The sequence below is a fragment of the Leptosomus discolor genome, chromosome 6, assembly GCF_034619465.1.
Source record: "Leptosomus discolor isolate bLepDis1 chromosome 6, bLepDis1.hap2, whole genome shotgun sequence".
NCBI classification, from domain to species: domain Eukaryota; kingdom Metazoa; phylum Chordata; class Aves; order Leptosomiformes; family Leptosomidae; genus Leptosomus; species Leptosomus discolor.
This window is the reverse complement of record NC_141396.1, coordinates 44,113,063-44,132,954: the sequence shown is the minus strand read 5'-3', so window position 1 is coordinate 44,132,954 and position 19,892 is coordinate 44,113,063. Positions and strand designations below refer to the sequence as shown.

Below are 19,892 nucleotides of genomic sequence, written 5' to 3'. Positions count from 1 at the left end.
CCTACTCTTGTGCTGGAGTGTACAGCTCTGGCCGTGGGATATGCACCACAAGCTACTCCAGGTAGATTCTGTTCCCTACGCATTTCTTCTGGAAGTTTTCTTACTAAAAGGAAGTGGCCAGAACCACATCTCAAACGCAGGAAAAGCTGCGTGAAAAGAAAGTAACACAGAAGGAGATTTGGCCACATGCTGTCCTCACCTCCCTGCCTGGGGCAGGGCCTTTCTCCTAGTGTCCCCTGCCCCAAGAGATGAGAGAGGCTCTGGGTCTTGGCTTCCCTCTTCAGGGAGTGCCCCTTCTATAAACCCAACCCCCTGACTCTGCCTTCAGGTTTGTGCCATGCTGAGAGGCCAACATCCATGGGACGTACAATGTGGCACGCTAATGACATTTCAGTAGAGCTACTCTCAGCTGTTGGTGAGGGTGAGCTTTCTCAAACGATCTGTCTTTTTGTGTCTGTGCCATTAGCTCTACCTTGAATTTAACACCTCGTAATCCTATGTTAAATAACAGGATAACAGCGAGGGAAGCGGAACGCGATAGCCAAGTTTCCCCATGTGAGGAGTGTTTTTGAGAGCTGGATTGGTCTTTTATTCCTTGAAATCAGCAAGGTATACCTACATAAAATGCATGTGCGTGAGCATGCATGTGTACATGTATGTATATAAATGCATTTAAAATAAAAGCTGCCTTAAATGCTAGTTTCAGCATTTCAACATCAGGCAACGCCAAAGTAAAGGTCGCTCCCCTAGGCTGACTGGAAGAACCAGCATAAGGGCTCATAAAGGCTTGTATTAATTAACTGTCCTTGTGGTCTGACATTGCAGGGTCAAAGCCATGCTTGATGCTGAGTTTCTGCTGTGCCTATGCCCCTGACTTCCATGAGATTTATTCACACTTGCCTACTAGCCCAGGCTTGATGTCTAAATTTCGTGATTAAAGCTTGTCTCATGTCTATGTTTTAAGTAATTTACTCTGCAATTGTTGCAACATTTGACAGAGGCTTTTATAGCTTTCTTTTGCATCTGCCCAGAAGGTAACCACATACTTCTGTTCCTTGTAAAATTCTCACTCAAGGTGTGTTTGTCCTTAGACTGCAATCTCTCAAGACTGGAAGAGCACCTTTCCGAATAAAAGTGGTTTATGCTAATAGAAATAGGTAATGAATACTAAAGTATTTGATAGACGTGAGCCAGCAACGTGCCCTCCTGGCCAAGAAGGCCAATGGCATCCTGGGGTGTATCAGAAGGGGTGTGGTTAGCAGGTTGAGAGGGGTTCTCCTCCCCCTCTACTCTGCCCTGGTGAGACCGCATCTGGAATATTGTGTCCAGTTCTGAGCCCCTCTTTAGCTTGGAGAAGAGGAGACTGAGGGGTGACCTCATTAATGTTTATAAATACGTAAAGGGCAAGTGTCACGAAGATGGAGACAGGCTTTTCTTGGTGATGGCACATGACAGGACAAGGGGCAACGGGTGCAAACTGGAGCATACGAGGTTCCACATTAACATAAGGAAAAGCTTTTTCACTGTGAGGGTGACAGAGCCCTGGAACAGGCTGCCCAGAGAGGTTGTGGAGTCTCCTTCTCTGGAGACATTCAAAACCCACCTGGACACATTCCTGTGTGACCTATTCTAGGTGGTCCTGCTCTGTCAGGCGGGCTGGACTAGATGATCTTTCGAGGTCCCTTCCAACCCCTAACATTCTGTGATTCTGTGATTTGTTTGGGGATAGCCAGACATTTAGATTTCCTTCTCTGGACCTGAACTTTGAGAACTGTCCTACTCAATATTCTCGAGGTTTCCGGACTCTAGTTTCCATTTCAGGGTGTCTAACAGTGGTAAATACAAGGGCAAGGAGGACATGTAGGAGCACCGTAATAGTTTTAGTCTGTTACAGATGCTCTGAGAGTTGTAGTTGGGCTATAGCCTCTTCACTCTAGCAGGAAAAAATATACATCTATCACAGGTAAGAGTCCCTTTTTGTTTGGGGAAAAAGAACTATCAGAAACAGACAAAAAGAAAACGCTGAAAACTTTCATTTTGGAAAAATATTGAAATGGTCAAGAAACGAAGAATAATTCATGCATTTGTTGCTCCCTTCATCCAGAATCAGGGAAAGAAAGCATCTTGGCTGTACCTGCAGCCTCCCTGCAAAGAGGAGGAAACAGCAGGCGTGCTGATATGGGGGGAACTGTAAAAGTCTGATGGGAGAACTGAATTAGGAGCTGACAGGAATAAATTGGATTGATTTGGAGATTGGTCGTGCAGAAGTAATTGCTAAGTATTGGTCAGAGCTCCTGCAGCACCAGTGTCATCATCTTTGTCAATAAATCTGTCACCACTATTTCACATTCACATATATCGTTTGAGAAGTGTCTGAAAGAGTTAGAAAAAAAAAATAGACCTAGAAATGCAAAATATGTATACATTTGTAATAATTATCTGAGAGACAGTTCTGATTATTAAATATCTTTTAATGTAAAACATGATTTATTTATTTTTTTACCTTCTGGGGCTAGAGACCCTAGGAAGAGGAATTGCAATGCTGGAACCAGTGTGAACCTGTGTTTGATCTAAATCTTGTATCCTGCTTCTAACAATGATCAAAAACAGATGCTTCAGAAAACTGGGGAAGAAATCCCTACTAGTGATGATAACCCCACAGGATAAAAATCTTCCTATCCTTATCACTTACACCCTTAAGCATGAGGGCTTGTATTTATCATACCCATTTTTTAATGCTACAATATGTTTTCACTATGCATGTAAATTTATAACTCTTTTTTGATGCTGTGTAGCCCACGGCCTTTGCCGATGCAGGCACCGGCATGGAGAAGGAGATGCTTCAGTGCAAAAGGTAAGATGTGAAACTGAAGAGGTGCGGTACGAGCTGCATTTTAAAACAGAATTCAACAAAGTAAGTTGAATGTCAGTGTGCAGCAAAAAAAGTGGGCTGTTTCGAGGCTTATCCCCAGTTTGAATGCCGCAGCCAGCACAGGCCAGCAGCAAGTGGCTGTGGGAGACAGGCAAGGCTGCAGCTCACTGAGTGTGCTTGGTAAGCAGCAGGAGGCTAAAAGATGCAAAGTGGGTGAGACAAACCATAAAGATCAGAGGCACGATCTCACATGGCTACAAGTGAGCAACATACGGAATCACAAGCTCATTCCATTCCCTAACCATTTCTACCTATTCTGTTGTTAGCTGTGACACCTATATACATGTGTTTTGGTGCGTTTGTTCAGTGTATTTTGAATCTGTATCCTCTTACCCTTGCATCTTATTCAGGATTGAAGAAGGCAGTATTGAAGTTCTCAGCATAAAGAGCAGCCAATGAAAAAAATTATTGTGAAGTAGTACTAGGAGGCACTTGTATGAAGCAAAGTCTAAACATATTTGTTTGCTCGATAACTTTTTCTTTAATATCTCTTAGGAAAATAGAGAAAACACTGAACTATTAGCTAATTTTCAAATTGGATGAGTTTTGCTTATGATTTACAAGATTACAAAAGTTCACACCAAGTTGTTTATTATTATTACTTGCAATATCAAATCCATTTTAAATTATAAATGCCATGAATATTGCAGTGTGGTCTGTAAAGGTAGGAGCAGTCCTAGGACAGCATGAAAATTTCAGGTACTTTTCTTCTGTAGTGTTTAATACTCAAAACACATAGCCTAATCAGATGACACCAATAGTCTGAATGCTGTATTATATAGCCTGAGCTCACTGGGATGTAATGAATACATATCACTGGGCAGGTAAACAAGTCTGGATTATGCCTGGCTGCCTGAGGGAAACTGTATCCATGACTGGCTGGCTTTCCGCAGTCACACAAGAGCAAAGAGAGGAAGTGTACGACCCTGACCCGTACTACACAGTCTTATTCAGTGGTTCACCCAAGAGGCGAGATCTGACAAAGCCCCGTACAGCCCTGGGAGTTAAGGCTTCCCAACCCTCAGTATTTCTTGCCACCAAGCTTAGATGGCTCCTCCCTCAGTAGCCCGGGGTTCTTTTGAACTCAAATCAGCCACTGAAATGCCCAAAGTGTCTGAGTGTTTGTACGGCTTTGTTTTGAGTCCTAGATTTTGCTGTGAGAGTCAACTAGGAGAAAGTTAAACATGGCAACACCAAAGTCCATTTGTGGATCTGGGCTTATACTCACATACTTACGTTCAAGGCAGGCCAAAGCTTCCCAGAATTTTAGGCACAGGTTAATTTTGTGTAGCCACAACAGCCCCATGACTGCATCTGTTATGGAAAGCAGAGGAGAGACAATACTTGGAAAGAGAAGTAGGATGGGGAAAGATACAGAAACTGGGATTTATGGTGGTGTAGAGAGTCCCCTATACACTGGTCTGGTCCTCGGTAGCTGACAGTGGTGAGAGCACCTAGGCAGAGCTGCATCTGTAGTAGTGTTTTATTGACCTTTCTCCCTTTCTTCCAATTTGTTGCCATGAGCAACTGGATATTTTGGCTACATCTAGCAGCAAACCTAGAGTGACTACTAAAGCTCTAAGGAGACCTACAAAAATAGCGAATTATTTTAATTGATTTCATGATATGCTGTTTAGTGTTAAGTGAAGTGTATCTCCTGATTAGGAAGTCTATTTTTCTTTGTTATTAATTTTTTAGCTTTTGTGTAAAATAACTGTGCTTTCTTCCTTTTAAACTTCATAAAAAGAAAAGGCTTTTATCTTCCCTGTACACCTAGGAAGAGGTCTGTGAAATCAATTAAAAACAGTGAATTCACACCTTCGAACACAGGCTCTTTACCTAGTAAGTTTGCAATGAAACATTTCTGATAGCTTCTGATGGTCTGCTTAGACTGGCACGAGTGTGTGGTTATGTCTGCATCACTCGTATGCAGCCGTTCGGGGAGTTCCTGGACATACCCACCGGTGACACCAGAGGTCTTGGAAGTACAGATGCCCACAGGCAGCCTGTTTGGGCATATCAAGTGCCATCCACGCTCCTTGCTGCCCCAGTGGTACATTACTACTGATAATTAACTTACCATGGTTGAGCATGTGGGGTCCTGAAATTCAGGCGTACATTTTTTCACCTTGCTGCTCTATTTTTGGAAGACATCTATACATGTGACAGCCAACATCTATCAAGTAGTGCAATGACTGCGCAGTGTCTGTAGAGTGAATTTAAACGCTCTGGGAATCTGTCTGGCAAGTTCAGAAATGCGAAGCTGCATCAGAAATCCTCAGTGCAGGACAGATGCGTACCTCTTCCTTCTGGTCAACTTCTCTACTTGTGATATAAGCAAAAGTCGCGTATTCATGAAACGCAAAGCACAATGCCGTGTTGTCATTTTGGCCTTGTAACAGTCGAATCTGGAGTATAATCTTGTTTGTGCCTCTCAGGAGATAAACTGCAATATCCATAAGGATATTCTTCACGCACGCTATGAAGACATGAATCGCAGCTCTTCGGCAGCTATACTTCTGATCCCCCTTCCAGGGAGACCTTCTAGCAGGGGCAGCACATGGTCACTTGCTGGGAGAGATTCATATTGCCTCCTTTATCATCACTGTGAACTGCAAGAAGAGTCGGGATCCAGGCTTCCCATACTCCGTTCGTCTCAATAAAGTGAGGAAAATTGTGGTAAAGGACAGAAGATGGTTAAACCCACAGTTTCTCCAACAGAATGATTCAATATAGTTGTTTATTCATTGACATAGTGTTCTGCACTTTCTCCTACACATTATTATGAGCGGAAAAAAAAAAATCATTAGTAGTCACTGGATTAACGTCTCTCCAGGCTATAGGGCAGCTGTTAGCAATTGGGTTTTGTTATTGAAAACTATTGGGTATTGTGCCTTTGTTTTGAGATTTCCTTTCTCTCTTGTACATTACAACTGAGTGAAGGTTTACTTCTAAAGGTCATTTCAAACCGTGGTAACATGATAGGCACATTTCCCCTCTGAACTACAGCGACGGCTTGACATTGGGAGGTCATACCTGGCCAAGCATTAATTACAGAATCCATCAGTTTTGCAATAGTTGAGGGTAAGCCACTCATCTAGAACTGTTTTTTTTACTCATTTGTGGAAGCCCAACACCTTAACAATTTAGCCATATTTGGGAATAACTGCTGGTTTTAAAGATACGTGTGCTATGTCACGGTATATTTTATTTGGAATGTGCTGGTCAAATATTTTCTAGCCTTATTGATTTAGTACCCTTGAATTTTCCACTCACTGCAGCTAGAATTTCAAAACTGTCAAGACAGAAAATACCTGTCGGGTGACAGAAGCCCAGCATAGACTGCAGTCACTGAAGTCATGAGACAGCAGAGTGTACCGTGATAGATCATAGAGCTGATAAACCATTACCCGTTCAGAACTCTCTTTCCCTCTGTCCTTTTACAACAAAGTAGGAGGGACTTCCACAAATCCACCTGTGGCAGTAACAAATATTCAGTAATTATCTGATAGCACGAGGGCGATACTTTCTGTATGATACAGCTGACTACTTCTTTAGAGCAAGAGAATTGGGAGGTAGTTTAGAACTGTTGTAGATGATGTACAGCTGAGAGGGTGACCTGGGCCTTGGATTTTTTTTATCATTACATTATCTGCCTTTGCTTCTTCAAGAATATTATGCATTTGAATTACAAGTTCCAGTGGCAACTCGCATGTTGTAAAGGACCAAGTGCAGCGAGACACAGACTGGCCCAGGGCTGATGCTCAGTATGTGTAGGTTCAGAGTCTGGCTGCAAGGGCACAGCTGGAGGGACATCGAGCTGTCTTGTGGTTGGCCAGCGAGATCTGTTACTTGACATGTCACCTGCAATATCTGATATAGCAAAACATTACACCACCTTAAATCAAAAATAGGAAAAAGTAATCCAATTCACCACCTTAAACCAAAATGGGAGGAAGCATTATCTCCCTCACAGTAAATGTCTTTCAAGAGGGCAGCGGGAATAAGGAGAAATTACAACGGATGCATGCTATTCTTATGTTTAATGCAGGGCTTGGCAGCACTGCCAAACCCAGCACTCAGAAATACTGAACCTCATCCAGAAACCTTGTTATGACCCTGGAAATCACGGGAGTTCAAACAATTAATATAAATTTCTCTTTATTTGTTTTCCTGGGATCAAATCATTACCGTTCAACTCCAGTTTTTCCTAGCACGGAGCTTGTAGAAATACAAAAGGCGCCGGTAAAACAACGAGTGCTGCGAGAGGCGGTGGCCACGGCCGTGCAGGGGTATGGCCCGGCGGCCTCAGAAGGGTCTGCCCGCCGCAGCTTCGGCGTCCCAAGTATTTACGGTGTGAGCGGGAAACACGGCGGGAGCTGGCAACAGGCGCTCCGAGGCTCCGTCTCCACCAAGCGGGCCCTCCCCTGCCTGCGGGCCCCGACCAGAGAGGGCGGCCACCGCCGGGCCCTGCCCTCGGCCTCCCCCGGCGCCGGGGTGCAGCGCCCTGGCTGCGGGGGCTGTGCCGACCCGGGGTGGGGAGGTGGGGCCCGCGGAAGGCAGCGGACGCCGATCAGATGTGGCCTACGAGGGGGTCAGAGGGGGGCCGGGCCCAGGGGCGGCCGGGCCCAGGGGCGGCACGGCACGGCACCGCCCCGCCGTGAGGGGCAGGGCGGGGCAGGGCAGGGCGCTGAGCCCACCGCGGAACGGCCCCGCCCCGGTCTCCGCGCGGGGCGGCGGGCGGGCAGCCCCGGCGGCCTCCGCCTCCTCCGCCAGCACGGGGGAGGACAGCAGCTAGAGGGAGCTCCTCCGGACTGCATCTGCCCGTGCGCCCCGGTTCCTTTCATAGGCTCCCCCGCCTCCTCCCCTCCCTCCTTCCCCCGTGATGGCGGAGGACAGCGAGTCTGCGGCTAGCCAGCAGAGCCTGGAGCTGGATGACCAGGACACCTGCGGCATAGACGGCGACAATGAGGAGGAGGCCGAGCACGCCAAGGGGTAGGGGCGCGCTGCGGACCGGCCGGGCGGGCACAGGTCGGGGAGGCAGCCCCCGTGCCTGCGGCAGCGGTAGGGCTGGAGGTGCTGCCGCGGCCGCTGCGCAGGCCGGGCTGGGCTAGGTCGGGCTCCCCTCGCCGCCCGAAGCGGGACGGGCAGCGGAGCAGGGGACCTCTGAGGCGCGCTCCTGTCAGCCGGCTGGCGGCCTGTATGGCGCGGCCCGGCCCGGCCCGGCGCTTCGCGGCGGCGCCTGCGCGTGTGCCGCCCGCGGCCGAGGGGGCCCTGCTGGCGGCATCTCGAGCCCTCCGCCCGGGCCGCCCTCCGCCCAGGCCGCCTTCCGCCGTCGCTGGCAGCGTGCGAGGGCCCGGCCGACCCGCCGTGCCGCGCGGCCCGGCTCCCCTCGGTCCTCCGGGGGCGGCCGCCGGCAAAGGGAGAGGCGGGGGGCCGGGCCCCGGCCCCGGCCTCAGGTGAGGGGGGTGGCGGGCGCCGGCGCTTCACCGCCGGACACCGGCCTTAAAAGAGGGTCTTAAAAGGGAGGGTAAACCTGCTGTCGTTGTCTGTGCTTTTTCAGGATTTGGAGGCTTTTCTTGGTTTTTTTTTGGCGGCCAGGAACCCCCCGTGGCACTCTGGGGAAGGCCCCCGTGCTCTCTTCCTCCTTTCGGCTGGCTCTAGCCGAGCCCCGGGTCAGCCCTCCCGGCGGGCACCCCTGCTCCCTCCCCGGCCTGGGGACCTGTCCATGCAGGTCCTCGCACCCCGGCGGCCCTGACAGGAGGTGCCGAGGGCCCGGCCTGTGCTGCCCCTGGGGGCTTCGGGGCAGGGAGGCAGGAGGAACGTGTTTTAAAACTCGTCTTCCTTTAAATTTACTTTTTGGGGGTGGTTGGAAAACGTGTTTGTGGAGAAAACGCTTTGTTGTCGCAACTACGAGTAGCCTACAATAGAAGTCGGTTAATCTGTACACTGCTGCACAGATACTTTCCTCGTGAAATTCCGATTCATCTGGTGGAGAGCGTTTCTATAGGTGATTGATGTTTGCTGTCTCCTGCCCCTAGGATTTGCTTGGCAGTAAGCAGGTCTGCGTCTTCAATGTGGAAAGAAAAGTAAAGGGACTTGGGAGGACTGATTTGTCTAAAAGGCAGGAAAGGGGAAAACTTTGATGCTTGCTTCTCTGTCAGTGAATTCATGGCATGCATGCTGAAGTAGTTGTGTCAAAAATAATTGTAGTAATATAAACCTGGGATATTAAAAAGGGACAAAATAGCATTTAATTATCTTGGGGCTTTTGTCACGTTTGTTTGCCTGTATATGCCACAGTTGATTCACAAATATGTGAAAGTGACACCACTCGGAGCAGAGAATGATTATTTATTGCTCTTCATAGGAGCCGACCTGACATGCTAGGCGAGATTGTTTGATAGCTGGGTGATGCCTGCCTAGAATTCATCCATACCTTATTCCTGCTCCAGTTTCCTCCTCTGTTTGTGTGCGTGACTGAGCTGTAGCTTCCCTCCGCTGTGTGGCTGGGCTGGTGGCTCCATGCTCGGGCTGCTGTGACAGCGAGCACAGCAGCAGTGTGTAAGGAGTAGCTGGGGAACAAAGAATTGCACTTTGGCGTGTTCTGAATTGCAGCTTGCTATGCTGCTCCAACTTGGGTCTCGCTGAGCTCTGAGGGACAGCTACTGCGACTGCGGGATGTACGCTGTTCTCCCCAAAATTTGTTGTTGAATATCCCGGCTGTATTTTAATGATTATTTCGAAGAAGCTGCTTTATTCATCTTTGAATAAGAAAGTGAATGCTTCCAAGTAATACGAACTTTAATTAAATTAGTAGTAGATCGTTCCAGTAGTAAAAGCCTCTTAGTATTAATATCAGTTTTCTATCATGTTTCTGGTGCATAAAGTCTAATATTAATTTTTTAATTACTTTATTTTCCTGTAGTCTTTGAGAGTCTTGTTTGCTACTATTTGTCTGTGAGCTGAAGTATTCAATCAAATTCCATCAAATGAAAAGAAAAATCTTGCATTGCAGATATCACAAAGATCTACTCTTGAGCTGGGAAATTAACTCATTGTAATAGGAGCCTAATTATTCTCTTGTTTTCTCCCTATCACAGTATATTAGTTTTTGAGGTAGCTTTAAAGTTTGCTTTGAGCTTTTTAAATTAGGTTTTAAAATACTTGAGACTATGACTGTTTCAACTGACTTGCTAAATTCTGAATGGTCTCCATTGCTGCTGATTGGTATTTAATCTTATGCTATTTTAACCCTCGCTTTCTTAGAAAGAGGTAGAGTTTGTGTTGTGTGTCAATCTCTAGTAAGGATTGCTTTGTAAATGAAGTTACTTTCAAACTGTTTCTTGCCATTTGAAAATAGGTCCTTATAATACTGACCACAAAACCCCATTGTTTATATATATATGTATGACCTTGATTTTTTTTTTTTTAAATTTGCTATTTTTTTGTGTGCTTGAGCACTGGATGACTGCAGCAGAAAATACCATTTTATAGCTCTCAACTGTAAATGTCGTTGTCCTCTGTTTCTGCTCCTGTTTTTTAGATGCAGGATTATGTATGTTGTGTGACTCATTGCTGTTCTCCTATTCACTGTCTGCAGCTTGCTCCTGCTAGATGCGTTATGCTGTAATTCTTATAAAGTGTTGTTTACAAAATAGCTTTGTTAGTGTCTGTGTAGAAAAAAATATACTTATTGCACCTGAATCCACCCTGCTGAGCCTAGCTGTGTAAGGTCTCTTAGTTCGTTCTAAATAGCTCCTTACGCTCACTGACAGAAAGGCTTTGGGCACAGAACACTTAGTAAACAGATGAGGAAAAAGTATGACCTTTAAACAACTCCCCCCGGCCCTCGCAAATGATTTACTTTGAATGTTGTAGTAGTATACTCCTTTGATTATTGTTAAATGGCAACTTTAACCAGCACTACTTTTAGTTTGTTTGGGTTTTTAAAAATAAATATTTTTAAGGTACTGGAGGCAGAGGAAACACACAGAGCTTTAAGGAATATCTGTTGAGTAGGGTTTTAAGGCATTGCTACTAGGTTTTCATGCTCAAAAACCTTGCATTTCCAAGTACTGAAATGTATGCAAATGAAATCTTCCTTCAGAGAGGTTGTTAGTAATGGTAGTTTGTTAGTAAGTGGAATTTGAAGGACATAAGTTCTGCTCAGGACCTTCTTACTCTCCTGAAGTGGTGGTACTCTAACACAGTACTGGGAAAGCCCTAAGCCCTTTGCGTCTAAGCCTCCATTGTCTTTATGAACCAAGGACAGCCCTAGTATAAATAATACTATGAATTTTTTTGGAGTCTTGCCCATATACACGAGATCTGATTTTTTGTGACCAAAAAGATCTATGTAACATCCTCAGAAATGTAGTTTTGCAACCTCACTTACTTAAAGAAAGAAAAAAATACTGTGAAGGCAAAAACTCCACGCAGGCCTAGGCCTTTGCAGCTTAAAAATAAACATCTGAAGTATGTGTTTGGTTTTAAATTTGAGCAATTGCTAACTTAAAATTACCGTTCCATGTAATTTAAAACAGATGTTGATATTACAAATGCTGTTTCTGCTAAAGCAGAATTTAGTGTCCAAAAAGGCAATTAAAATAACACTGACGAATATTTAGTGGGAAAGATAATCTCAAATCAAAACCAAGGGAGCCCAAACAGTTTGACCACCTGAGTAGTGTAACTGTCACACTCCTCCTGATTCTTCCATGTCCGCTTTTCATGGTTTTGCTCAGAGCTCCACACAGTAAGTTTCTCTGTTTTTGCCACACTTCTCCCCAAATGCAGTCAGTATCCCCATTTTTCAGTTAAAAAAAACCCAACAAACCATCACATGCAGGGAGAAGCGAAAGTCTTTTTTTCACATTTATGCAAAACACCAGATGTGTGTACATAAGTGGAAAGGTATGTGGGTGGGATCAGGGGCTTGCATTTGTGACTTGCAGACAAATTCATAAAACTGCGGGCTTAAGTGACTGTCTCAGAGTCATATCCACAGACTGTTTCTGTGGCAAGGTTAGGTCTTTTTTGGGCAGAACAAGGCCTTTTGACTCTTCTTTTGCCTCAGCTGAATTTTGATTTGATGTCACTTTTGTGCTGGCCTCACTTCTCTCTTATTCATCAGACTGACAAAACTGTCATCGTGGATGCAGTTAAAAATATCTTAGACCATGCCCGCGCTGAGATACAATCGTCCTCTGTGTGCTCGCCCTCCTGGCAGTAAAATGCTCCTGGTATGCGTGTGTCTCCACTGGACTGGCGCAGTCAATCTCTTCCCCGAGTCTAATGTTGACTGTTTTTCTCGGTATAACCAGATGTGGTCTGTGTGGTGGGCTGGGCTGGGGCAGGTGTGTTGATCTGATGTGTGAAAAGGTTCTGTTTCCTGACCTGGCAGCATTGCCCTGAGTTGCATATCCTTTTCCTGCTTCCCTTGTGGGACCTGGGCTCCGAGTTGTGTCGCTTCAGCAGCAGCAGGGCAGTTCAGCAAAAGAGATTTCACATTTAAAGGTCATCTTTCATAGAAGTGGGAAACTTTTTTTTTCCCCTCAAACCTCTAAGAGTGAGATACATTTTGTGGTGCCATCATATAGGTGTATCTGACCAGACAAAGGAGAACTCAGATCTTACTCGGCACACAAGAATATTTAATTAAGAGAAAAGCTTTTAATAGGAGTCTTCTGCTTTTAATCTTGTTACCTTTGCATATCTTCTGGGCTGTCACATCTCGTGTATTTACTACAAGTTCAGCAACAAAGTTCCTCCCTTCCCAGCCATTTTCACTCCCAGTTTTAGAACCTTTCGGTTCTTTTCAAGGCAGAATATGAGAAGGACAAAAAATCCTGAGGTGTTTTTGTTTTGCTTTTGCCCTAATTTGCTTGGTATCTCTGATTGTAACTTGCGTTGGACAAACGTGTTTACTCAGCAGAAGTTTCTGCATGCAGCCTGCTGCCAATTCTCTGGGTTGCAGGCATGCCTAAATAGTTGAAGGACAAGTGGATCTCTCTTTAAATCCTCTTTATACTTTCTGTGGACTGTAACAGTAAAAAATGACTGACCCAAGCAGGAGACTGTGCATAAATGACTGCTCTGAATTGTGCCTGGATAACCTGTCAGACAAAGATACCGGTATTTATTTTGCAGGAGGCAGCGTGAAAGCTCTAAACCTGAAGGCTATAAACTGGGGACTGGGATTTTAGAATTTTTTTTTTTTTTAAATGAGTAGTTTTAAATGCCATATATATTTTACAGCAATTTAGCCCAGTCTTTCCTCTTTCCCAGCTGAAAAATGCACATTTCTGTATGAAAAATACCTTAAGCTGGTCGAAGAACAAACTATGATTAGCCTGGTAAAAGTACAGTTTAAATGGGGATAGCATTAGTTGGCAAAGCTGCTTTTTATCCATAGCTGCCAAACATTTTTGAGTACAATCGTTCATTATTTCACCAAACTAAATAAAACATTGACCCTCAGGTAATCCCAGTGAGCAGAATTCCCCTGTGGTATAACTGGGGCTGGGTCCTGTTGAAAGGCAAGAAGACAATTGAGCTGCCCCAGTGCGACTCGGGGCTCAGTGCCTGCTGATGGCATCTGTTCAAGTTTCGGTGTTTGCTGAAACTCCTGGTGGACTTAGTGTTCAACATAAAAGCCCTTGGGAATCAGCTCAAGGACACAGTAGCATCATTTGTTCGCTGTATGTGAGATGTAGAGGAAAAGGCGAAAGTTTGTGGACAGTTCAAGAAAGTAGAAGAGTACCTTCATTAAATGAACTTAGCAAAGGTGGAATCACTTTCCTCAGTATTTTTATCTCAGTTTTGCCAGAGGTGGTGAAGTCTTAGGTCTGGTGCACATGTGGGTTTTTTTACTCTCTTATATTTATAACCTCTTGCCAGGCCTCTGGGTCTGTTCTGTGTTTAAATTCTGTACAAAATGTCAGCTTGGTATACAGGCCTTCAAATAGATTTAAATTTGATTATTTTAAACTGAGAATATAGAAATTATTAACAGAATCATCTAGGTGGTCATGCAGTATCTTCATTCTGCAACAGAAAATTTTCTCCCTGTCTCGCTTCTACAACTCCATCTTCTATTTCTTCAGGCTTCTAGTAAATACTACAAATTCTCTTCTCTCTCCCATATGAGTCTGCTACACTGTCGGTCGTTGAGTAACTCCTTGGTCCGATCCCAGAGCATGCTGCATTTATAACTCTCTCCCCTCTTTCTGGGAGCGTAACTTAACCCAGTGAAACTGTGATATCAAGAACTTCTCAGGGTTGATCTTTCACTGTAGGCTGTTCTAGAGAACACTAATGTTCTCACAAAAATGAGTCTTTGATTAGTTGCATGTTTGATCAATAGCAGGCTTTTGGCCTCCCAGTTGTACGTTTGAGTGTTTTCTTGCAGACTTCAGCTCTGACAAGGTATAGATGCTAAGACTGGGCATCATAATCTTGAAGGTGAGCATGTTACAGTGAATAACATGACCCTTGCAAACATGTTGATCTTAGTAACTTCAGTTATGGTCTTCTGAGTTCTATTTCTTTTGGTTTGCCAGTATCATATATGATTTTTTTTTCCCCTCCAGAAGTAAAATAAACAATTGTTTATTGCATTGACTTCTTTCTTTTCCAGTGAAAAACACCTAAGCCCCCCAAACCCCAGTATCTGTTTTGAGCTCCGTCATGTCCAAGTGCAAGGTCCTGCACCTGGCTCGGGGCAATCCTAAGCACAGACACAGGCTGGGCAATGAGTGGATCTCGAGCAGCCCTGTGGAGAAGGACTTAGGGGTGCTGGTGGGTGAAAACCTGAACATGAGCCAGCAATGTGCGCTCACAGCCCAGAAAGCCAATCACATCCTGGGCTGCATCACAGGCACTGCGGCCAGCAGGTCGAGGGAGGGGATTCTGCCCCTCTGCTCTGCTCTGGTGAGACCCCACCTGCAGTGCTGCACCCAGCTCTGGGGCCCCCAGCACAAGACAGACATGGACCTGCTCAAGCGGGTCCAGAGGAGGCCACAAAGATGCTTATGGGGCTGCAGCACCTCCTCTGTGAGGACAGGCTGAGAGAGTTGGGGTTGTTCAGCCTGGAGAAGAGAAGGCTCTGGGGAGACCTTAGAGCGACCTTCCAGTGCTGAAAGGGGGCTACAGGAAAGGTGGGGAGGGACTCTTGATCAGGGAGGGAAGCAACAGAATGAGGGGTAATGATTTCAAACTGAAAGAGGGGAGATTTAAATGAGATATTAGGAAGAAATTCTTTGCTGTGAGGGTGGTGAAGCAGTGGCACAGGCTGCCCAGAGAAGCTGTGGCTGCCCCCTCCCTGGCAGTGCTCAAGGCCAGGCTGGATGGGGCTTTGAGCAACCTGGTCTAGTGGGAGGTGTCCCTGCCCATGGCAGGGGGTTGGAACTAGGTGGTGTTTAAGGTACCTTCCAACCCAAACCCTTCTGTGATGTACGTATGGTTTTTTCTGGGAGATTAACCTCTTGAAGGGAAATCAACGTTAACTGACTCATTGCCTCCTTATTTGCCTGCCATCTGAGAGCTGCCAGCACCTCCCACACTTTGCAAATTCTAATCTAATGTTGATTCTGTATCTTGATTGTTTGTCAAATTAGCGTCTCCTTAAAGAAGAGAGGTGTTGTATTATCAATAGTCAAAATATATTGGAGTCTGCAAGTGCAATGTGTGCTTTGTTGTTAGTTGTTTGTTGTTGTTTTTTTTTTTTTTAAATTAAAGTCAACCCCATTGTACTTACTGTTTTAAAGCACAAATATTTGATTAGTTTTCTATTGTTTCTTCCTGAGGTTTCAGCAAGGCTTTCATCACTACTTAAGTTAGAAACAAAATTCCCTAAAAACAGTTGGGATTTTTTGGATTCTCCTGAAACTCAGATGTGCCTGATGGTTGAGCATAAAGGGGAAAAAATACTGGGCCACTAATAGTTATTTATAGAATAATAATAGAGTAATTAATAGAATTTCCAAGGAGGTTACTTTCCTCAGTTCCTGCAAACTCTGTTGATTTTGGTTATTTCCTATCTGTGCCTGGCAATAACCTGGAGAAGGACACTGGCTGTTATAGGGTGTCACAATTTGACGCTAGAGTGTCAAAACGCCTGGTTGTGCTGGGGTCTGAGTATAAAACAAATTAGGAAGCACTTGCAGGAAGTTTTTGATCAATGCTGTCAGTTCCCCCCTCCCTTCCTTTCGCCTGCCTTTTCTTCGCATTCAAACTGCTGTTAGATTTTTTTCATGTTAAAATGCTGGTTTTTCTATATTTAACTTTTTTTTTGAATTTTAAACTCAGTGGTATTGATTTTTCTCACTGCACATTCTCTGAATCTCTGACAGAAGTCCTGGAGGGGATTTGGGAGCGAAGAAGAAGAAAAAGAAGCAGAAGAGAAAAAAGGAGAAACCAAATTCTGGAGGCACCAAATCAGATTCTGCGTCTGACTCCCAGGAGATTAAAATTCAACAGCCTTCAAAAGTGAGAGCCTAGTTCTGTTTTAATTTGTGCTTGCTTTCTAATTTAATTTTGTGTGTTGCTTTTTGTAAAAGTGAGTTGGTAGTTCTGCCTTAACACATCAGAATTAAGCAAGGGTTTATTTTCCTGGATAGAGACAGAAACAAGGTAAGACCTGGTGTTTGCAGACTGTACGAAGTCAGCTGGAGAGTTCTTGTCACCACCACGGTGCTGTATCTGAGAAAAGCAGAGGAGGAGGTGTTTCCTCTTTCTTTTCCAGCAGTTAGAACTTGGGCTACTGACAGCTTCATCGCAGGGAGTCTTAATCTGCAGTGGTAATGCTTTTTAAATAGATTTTGTGTTCGATGGATTGACTGTGGTTTATCCACTGTTTGATTTTGCTTAGTGCAGTTTAAGTAACTTGGACAGCATAATGGTATCTCATAGTGAGCACCAGCATAGGAGGGAAGGTGTACCTGCTGTGCTAACCAGAGTCTCCTTTGGGCAAACAAGCGGTGTGTCATCATACATAAAATGCAGTAATCTCTTAACATGGAGATACAGACTGAAGAAACATTTTGTCATCTGAAAGGTGTCCACTGTAAATAAGAATGCAAAATTGTATGAGGGGTTGTATGATCTTTGTGGGCTTTGTGATAATTAGCATTGCTTGTGGCTGCCGTGTTCTGAATGAACGGTGAATAATACGACGTGGTGGCTTTTTTAACGTACAGCTTTTCTCGAGAGAAATCTGAGCCTGAGAACTGACGTTTATAACATGATGATAAGAAACTTTATGGACCATTGAGCATGTTGAAGTAGTTATAGTTGCTTTATCAGATGAATGTGGAGAAAGTTACACCATTGTAAAAGTGTAACAGATTTGTCAAGTACATTTGGGTTACCAGATAATTTTAGGGAAAAAAATCGTCTTCTGGCTCATTAACATCTTGATACATCTTGTGTTGTCCCTTTAGATCTACTCTGTCACCCCTGTTGCTTTGAATGGGCACCTTTGGCACAGGGAACACTTTTAAAATACAAGGAGATCTTAAGTGGTTCTTGATCTTGCCACATGTTTTGATACTGTTTCTATAAAGCACGTGGCATCAAGACGGATGTTTGCGAGCAATAACCAGGTGACCTCCAACTCTTTCACAACTGGAGTGAGGTCAGTTTTAATGTTAACGTAAAGACATAGTTCATTGCTGTGGTATCTTGGGAGCGGCTTGGTTCTCTGCTGGCCAAACTTCTGTAAGTTCCATATGTTGTTTTGGTTGCATCAAAAGGAAGCTGCTTCACTTCGTTTTCACGTGCACCTTGCAGTCTTGTGCACCATTTCTGTGGCGTGATGCATTTTGCAAATGTGGAAGCCTATCCTTGTTCTAAGCTGGGTACTTCGGGTGGCACTCTTCATGATTGTTTTATGTCAGAAGAAGTTTAGCCAATTTGTTAGCAGTGTTACAAAATTTTCTCTTTGTTGCCATAAAAGAAAAGCTGTTATTTAAGTCTTTCTCTCAAGCTGTAGGCAGCTAAGCCATTGTACTATTTTTATGTGGCTTCTACTTTTCTCTGGTTGCAAATGCATTGGTGTTGCCTGGGTTTTTTTTCTTTCTCTGCTGTGTTCCAGATGTACACACGAATAAGTAGATGAGTTTCTGTCTTGACAACTTTTTTGTGTAGATTTTTTGAAAGCATATGAGACTGCTGATTTGGATCAGTGTGGAGAAGTGTATTTATTTTCTCTGCTACTCAAGTGATATTTAGAATTTATATTCCTTGTGCTGTGGAAACATATTATAATAAAAAGGCTTTTAGCATGTTTGCCCTTGGTGAAAAAGAGGTTTACAAAATATTTCAGAGGAAAGTGACATTGTACACCTTACGTCTAAGAGAATATGTGGAGGATCATCAGGTAATACTCAATGGGGCTTCTGAACTCCTTGAAAATTATTTTGAAAAAAGATGTTGAGGTCAGATGAGTTTGTAAGTAGGAGTATGAGTCTGGAGATGAGAAAAACAGAACAGTGAGTCTCTTTGGCTTCTCCCTCTCTTATTTGTGATATTGGACTTTTTGAACACTGGCATGATTGTAACCACGGCAATAAATGCTTGTTAGCATTGATTGCATGCTTACGATGACCTTTAAGGCACTTCATAAGATTTGATCTCTCTCTGTTACAAGTCCCAATGATGTAGACTGTCCACACTGACACGAATGAAGCTTGCCAGATCTGCAATATTGCCAGTCATTATTGTAGTCACCAGTGGCCTACACAACATAGTCACAGAATAACTTAGAATGGAAGGGACATCTGGAGGTCTTTTGAACAACCTCCTACTTAGAGCAGATCCAACTAGATCAGGTTGCTCAGGCCTAGATCAGATTGTTTGGTCTCCAAGGATGGAAACTCCCCAACCTCTGTAGGCAACATATCCCAGTGTTTGACTACACTTGTGGTTAAAAAAATAGTAATTCCTTATATCTAAATGGTTTTGCTGGTTTGCAACTTGTGTCTGTTGTTTCTTGTCCTATTATTGTGCTCCTCTGAAAAGACTTGGCTCACTTTTCGTAGAACCACAGAAGGGTTTGGGTTGGAAGGGACCTTAAACACCACCTAGTTCCAACCCCCTGCCATGGGCAGGGACACCTCCCACTAGACCAGGTTGCTCAAAGCCCCATCCAACCTGGCCTTGAGCACTGTCAGGGAGGGGGCAGCCACAGCTTCTCTGGGCAATCTGTGCCACTGCCTCACCACTCTCACAGCAAAGAATTTCTTCCTAATATCTCATCTAAATCTCCCCTCTTTCAGTTTGAAATCATTACCCCTCATTCTGTTGCTTCCCTCCCTGATCAAGAGTCCCTCCCCACCTTTCCTGTAGCCCCCTTTCAGCACTGGAAGGTCGCTCTAAGGTCTCCCCAGAGCCTTCTCTTCTCCAGGCTGAACAACCCCAACTCTCTCAGCCTGTCCTCACTGGGAGGGTGCTCCAGCCCCATAAGCATCTTTGTGGCCTCCTCTGGACCCGTTTGAGCAGGTCCATGTCTGTCTTGTGCTGGGGGCCCCAGAGCTGGGTGCAGCACTGCAGGTGGGGTCTCACCAGAGCAGAGCAGAGGGGCAGAATCCCCTCCCTCGACCTGCTGGCCGCAGTGCCTGTGATGCAGCCCAGGATGTGATTGGCTTTCTGGGCTGTGAGCGCACATTGCTGGCTCATGTTCAGGTTTTCACCCACCAGCACCCCTAAGTCCTTCTCCCCAGGGCTGCTCTTGATCCACTCATCGCCCAGCCTTTGTCTGTGCTTGGGATTGCCCTGACCCAGGTGCAGGACCTTGCACTGGGCCTTGTTGAACTTCATGAGGTTTGCACGGGCCCACCTCTCCAGCCTGTCCAGCACCCTCTGGATGGCCTCCCTTCCCTCCAGTGTGTTAACCACACCATGCAGCTTGGTGTCATCAGCAGACTTTCTGAGGGTGCCCTCGATCCCACTCTCCATG

The 19,892-nt window shown here is 45.0% G+C and overlaps 1 protein-coding gene across 1 annotated transcript in view; it reads left to right on the top strand.

The window, feature by feature from the left end:
* The first annotated feature begins 7,805 nt into the window (after window positions 1-7,805).
* The window catches only part of NMT2 (N-myristoyltransferase 2), a 35,664-nt gene continuing 23,577 nt past the window's right edge, over window positions 7,806-19,892 (top strand). The window contains exons 1-2 of the mRNA XM_086466447.1: window positions 7,806-7,927; window positions 16,288-16,423. Of these exons, the coding sequence (XP_086322573.1) occupies window positions 7,818-7,927; window positions 16,288-16,423 (246 nt within the window). The 5' untranslated portion in view covers window positions 7,806-7,817. The remainder of the gene's footprint in view (window positions 7,928-16,287; window positions 16,424-19,892) is intronic.